The sequence below is a fragment of the Falco punctatus genome (genome assembly GCF_963210335.1).
Source record: "Falco punctatus genome assembly, chromosome: 3".
In the NCBI taxonomy this organism is placed as follows: Eukaryota; Metazoa; Chordata; class Aves; order Falconiformes; family Falconidae; genus Falco; species Falco punctatus.
Window position 1 is genome coordinate 97,825,204 of NC_137582.1, and position 5,766 is coordinate 97,830,969.

General features: G+C 40.3%; 1 protein-coding gene across 2 annotated transcripts in view; it reads right to left on the minus strand.

Annotated features, from left to right (window-relative positions):
* LOC308061563 (uncharacterized protein) overlaps window positions 1–5,766 on the minus strand; it is a 161,123-nt gene that overhangs the window by 100,487 nt on the left and 54,870 nt on the right. For both annotated transcript variants that reach the window (XM_080381729.1, XM_080381730.1), the window contains exon 2: window positions 3,703–3,792. In XM_080381729.1, coding sequence (XP_080237855.1) covers window positions 3,703–3,792 — 90 coding nt within the window. The remainder of the gene's footprint in view (window positions 1–3,702; window positions 3,793–5,766) is intronic.

Genomic DNA, 5,766 nt, shown 5'->3' on the forward strand with positions numbered 1-5,766 from the left:
ATGAAGATATGACTTCTGGAAATCCCAGAAGGTGCAGATATGGCATACGGGCATGTACTGGCCCCTCTGAGCATTGCCTGCCATCAGTGATAACAGGGCTATTTAAACACAGTCTGCTGAAGAAATAAGCAGCATTTTCTATTCAAGTGCCTGAGCAGCAAGCAGCCAGTCATATTAAATGCTGAAGGAAGGAGTCTAAGGATTAATTTCCAGGGAGGTTGTCCGTATAACAGCAGCTATGTCAGAGGAGTAATATCTAGTTTACACAACAAAATATCCTTGAACTATTAAGCTGCAGGCAAAGACTGCAAATCAAAATTAATTACAACTCTGTGTCTTGGCTGTACATAGACAGAAATGCTGCAGCCCAGTAGAGAAGAAAAGCCAGCCAGAGCACTGGTGAATGTTTAACAGGAGTTTATATTTTTAAATACATGGACTACATCACAGAGAGGGACAGCATCTAGCAGCTTTCCCCTTAATTTGGGGTACTTCTGTTACTGAGACAGAAATAAACGTTTCATTTTTGTATTTTTTTGAACATAAAACTACAGGGCATTTTCATATGTGAGGATGAAAACTACCTTTTTTGCTTTACCCATCTTATTCCAGACTACAAATAGACTCACCTTGCCACTGTGAATATTCACTGCCCTCCTCCCACCCCTAACTGTTTATTCAACCATGGCAACATTTTGGGATAGAATTATCAAATGGCTGGGATAAATTTTACTGTGATTTAACTTGGCGCAGCCTTTTAAGTGAAAGCATTTGCTATTACAGACCCTGATAATGGCACCCCTAGGTACAATACTCTATTCCAGAAGATCTGTGTTAAACATTATAAATTCCAAAATAGTTACCTCCTCTGGAACAAAATCATTAAGCCGAGTAGCCTGACTTAATTAGACTTAAATGTCACCAGTGATTCGCTCTGTTTTAATAAACTCATCTGTTTTCATGTCACTTCTGTAATTTATGCCATAAAAAGCCAGTCATGTTGTTCCAATGCCTCAGGAGCACAGTTAGGAACTATCTGAAAACCTTCCAGGACTACCTTCTCAAAGGTTTCATGCCACTGTAGCAGCTGCACACAGTGCCTGTGAACATAAAGCCTTTTCAGGGAAAGGCATCACAGACAGCTTTGTGGCTACTAGAAAATTTAGAGCAACAACATTAAAAAAAGGAGCACAAGTGCAGCTGGAGGAAGAGCTCTATTAAGAAATCCGCTTTGCTATACAGCTCTGAAAGTGAATAAAGAAGCAGCAAACATAAGGAAACGGGTGTTTATGGGAAGACTATTGCAAAATGATAAGTTGCAAAATTTGCCTGGTAGCTTAGCAAGTTCACTGTCTTCCCTAACGCTTTTGTAAAGAGGTGCCAGAGCCAAAGAACAGGCTTTCTTCAACACACAAGGTCTATTCACCTTGACCTTTCATTATACCTGGGCATTAAAGTTGCCTCAGGAATCTGTGTAAAGATATTACATGCATTCAGTCCACCAGCACTTTAAAAGCCAATAGATGACTTACTGATATTATCCAAGTATACATTTACATGTGGGAGGGCAGGAAAGGAGCTGTGGTAAGGATCTCAGATCTGCGCATTTAACTAAGTAGTGCACAGACACCATCCTAAAGGGAGTTTAAGTGCTCTGCAGCAGAACTGCATGTGATAACCTCCAAGGCACAAACCCTAGAAATATGTTCTTGAGCTCTCTAAAGATATTCCCCTTTCATGATAGACAGGAGCCAGAACATATATAAACAACTACAGGTTACCTAAGTTTCATAAGATTGGTACTTACCATTGTGGTGGATCCAGTCTAGGAACAGAGTTTGCTGGACAGGAAGCCTGCCCCAATCTACTTCAAAGCACAGCTGGGAGTAAACAGGTATGCTGATGAAGAAATTACATATGCTACTCATTTACCAGCTCCCAGAGGAGCCTTAATAGCAGAAGTTGATTACACATGCAGCAGCAAGGAGGTCCTATACCTGATTAAACACATTTGTGGGTACAGCACTCCTTTCTGTACTAGAAGCAAACAGGACAGGCAACATGCAGCCAAAACTAATTTTAATGCATCTCCTGGTCAGATTAACAGGACCAAGTGCTCACCCTGGTTGGTGGTATTTCTAATTAGAGACTGAAAGACACTACCTGATATCTGTGATTAAAGAAAAAAAAAAGCCAATTAAATGAGCATACAAATACCCTAGGTATATTTTGGTTTTATGTTCTTTTTCCTCTACAAATACTGACAAGATCGGTGTGCATGAGTTAGTGATGAGTGGATATTGCTGAAACTGTGTTTGCTTTCCATTTTGTTTGAAGCAGCTCCACTGGAAGCAGGTTTGTTTACTTACTTTGTTTATTTACCTGGTGTTTGATAAATGGTCTCTGACACTCAGTTATCAGGGATTCATACTCACATCCCTTATTGGAAACTCCATTCTACTAATTGTTGCTGTAAGCAGGACAACACAAGAGGTGGTTTTGCCTCCAGGCTGTTTCAGCTGAGTCTGGTATCAGCCATGTTTTATTACAACCTGTAAGACTGGAATCTCTTTGATTGTCCTTCCTAAGACTTAGGATTTCTTTTTCTTCTTTTTCCACTTTCACATGCAGTCAGACACGCAGGGTACATTTAAAGGAATATGTTGATCTTAATGACCTCTCAAAATTTATCCTGGGGCTAATCAGTGACTTGCTGTGTTGTGCTGGCTAAATCTATCATGGTATTGAATAATTCACAGCCTGCCTTAAAGGCTCCAGACTAGGTGATTTACCCCATATTAATGTGATGCTTTTGAATTTTAACAGTCTTATGTTAATGTTTTACAAAATGATAAAGCACTACAAGGATAAAGCATGCTTCTGAACTCTCCAGCAACAAGGGATGATGGTTTGAACCACATAACTCTAGCAAAGGGCAGCCAACAAGATCAGATTTATGACTGTTGCTGCAGCATCTGTCATAAGCTTGGACCAGAGCAAACCATTTTGTTGCATCTTACCCTGTTCTTATTGCACAAGTGGCCTTTCCCAACCTGTCTGACACTTTAATGAAAGTAGTCAGGCATAAAAGGTAGGGCATTCTGAATGCAGAATTAAGTGTTCCAAAACTGGTTTAGTGCAGAGGTTATATATCCCTTTGAGAACAGACTTAGAAGAGAACAAAAGGATTTTCATCACTCAGAGGTTAGAATTTCACAGAGCAGCGCTCATGAGTGGGGTCATATTTTTCCATTTGAAAAGGAGACAGCCTGCCAGCAAAGCTCAATGTGTTAGGCACATGTTGGGTGTTGAGAATCATAAAATGCAGGCCAGGTGATGTGAACACTCACACCCCTTTCCTCCAGCTCTACTGCACCTTTATATTTCAGTCACTCAAGAGACCATACATGTGCTTTTACTAGCATCTCAGGAGGACAAATGAATGGCATTTATATCTTAAAGCCTGCTTACGTGCTTGCTGTGAGAAGGGAGCTGTGGGCAGGGGAAAGACACAATGTCTCTTCAATATCTGCTTTATACACTTCACTGGCAATGGCATGCTTGTACCTACACAGAATGGAAACTAAAGGGCAAGTACTTCAGCCCTGGACCTTCTGGTAGGTGGCAAGGTGTCAAAAGAACTTCAGTTCTGCTAAATGCAGCCTAATACAGATGGGAGAGAGGGGGAAACTTCTTACTCACCTGACATTGGTCAACTCAAGCTTCTGAGAATGGAACTTGCTGACAGTTTGCCTGGAAGATGGTGGCTCTCCATCTTCATACAAGGAAAGGCTAGAGAAGAGAAAAAAAGGAAGACAAAGAAATGAGAATAGGGAATGGACAACAGTATGGAAACATAACACACAACAGTGTGAGGCATTACCTGGATTGCAGTCTGAAGTACCATTTCCTATCACTGACAGGCAAAACAATTGCCTTTATGGATTTTAAAAATATTTTTTTGTTCCAAAAGGCAAGAAAAACCCCACACTTATTTTCCTCACATGATTCTGTGTTCCATATTTATTCTGACAGGGAGAAGAGGACAGCATTTAACAGAGTAAGCTATCTAGAAATGCTAAGATCTTGAATACTAAGGTGCTCACCTAGCAAAGAAAAAAATTAATTTTTAGTTTGCATTTCCTGGCTTGCAGTAGAGACCCAAGCCTTCATTTTACATACTCCAACCTAGTTCCTCAAATGATAAAGTATAGAAGCTATCTCTAGCGTAATGAATATAGTGAATAGCAATGCACTATGGAACAGCTACTGTTAGTTTTTAAATGGACTGCAAGCAATTATGGAACTCACCTGGGACATAAAAGACCCAGGTTTTCATTCAGTGTTAATTCAGATAGCCATGTTAGTTTCTGGCTTACTGGCTGCTCCAGGGTAGGACTGCTTGTTTCCAGAAAATTCAGTCTCCACCTAAGAGATTTTCATGACAGCTGGAATGTTTTGTTAAGGCAAGTCAACGTTAACAGCAGCAGCAAAAATATCCACCCGTTCTTCTAGACACTTCCAAAAAGATACTACAGAACTACTTTTCACAACACATGCAATTGAACTGTGAAGACTGTGGCTACAGTTCAAAAACCAATGACATAAAAAGTGACCGAACATTTAAAAGGCTAACAATACCATCTGGAATTTAAATGATCTCTATTAATACATAAGCTGGAAGAAGCACTAAACTGCATGCTTGAGAGTTTAAGCCAATCTTTGCTAGTAGGTATTAGAAGGAAATCTATTGCAGATTATCCTATCGTTGCCTAACTTAGGGTTTCATGAATCTGCATTGGAGCATCTGGTGCAGTCAGACAGGAAACTGAAGTATGAAGCCATGTTGGTATTTATGTTCTTCTGTATCTATAGCATGTGTGGAACTTAAAAACAAGCTGTGCACCTTCAGAACTTTAGAGAATTAAGTCATGTATGTGGGTGACTGAGAATGCTGTTATATACATGCCTGAGATTGAATATCTACATTTGAACATGTTGGCTATAACATACATCTATCGCTGTAATGAAGTGCCCACAGGACCATTCAGGTACAATGCCATCCTGAAACATAAAAAGAACAGCTTCAACAGAGGTGCTATTCCATCTCCCAGGCCCTGAGAAGGATCCATTCTGTGTACAACATTCCTGATGGATATTGTCTAACCAATTCTTTAAAAACTGCAAAACAAGCAATTCCCTAACAACATTAGGCAGTCTATTTACAGTGCTTTGTAAGCTTTAGTGCTGGAAACTTTTTCCAATGCCCAGTTTACATCTCTCTGACTGTAATTCAAGCCTATCAGTTATATTCACAAAAGATATGGAGAGCAGATTACATCCTTTCTCCCTGCAGCAGCCTTTATGTCTCCCCTCTCCTCTCTCCTTTCCACATTTCTCTGAGGCTGTGTTTTCAAACTCCTCATTATCCTTACTCTTCTTCACTGGACTGACTTCAATTTGTCCACCTTTCAGAAGAGTCGTGATCAAATTTGACACAGTACTCCAGCTTGGATCTAATGAATGTTGAGTAGATCAGAAAGAGAGGCTGATGTGCCTTCCAAGGCAGGTTCCTGTCTTACATTGTACTAGGGCATCTTCCTTTTTTGCAACTGTTGCCTTATGATCAGCACGTGATCTACTAGAACTGCCAGGTTCTCTTCTGCAGAGCTGTTACTAACAACCAAATCTATCCTGTGCTTATGTAGCTGATTCTCCTTGTGTAAGTGTAGAACCTTTCCTTGTCCTTACTCAGCTGCATCTCAC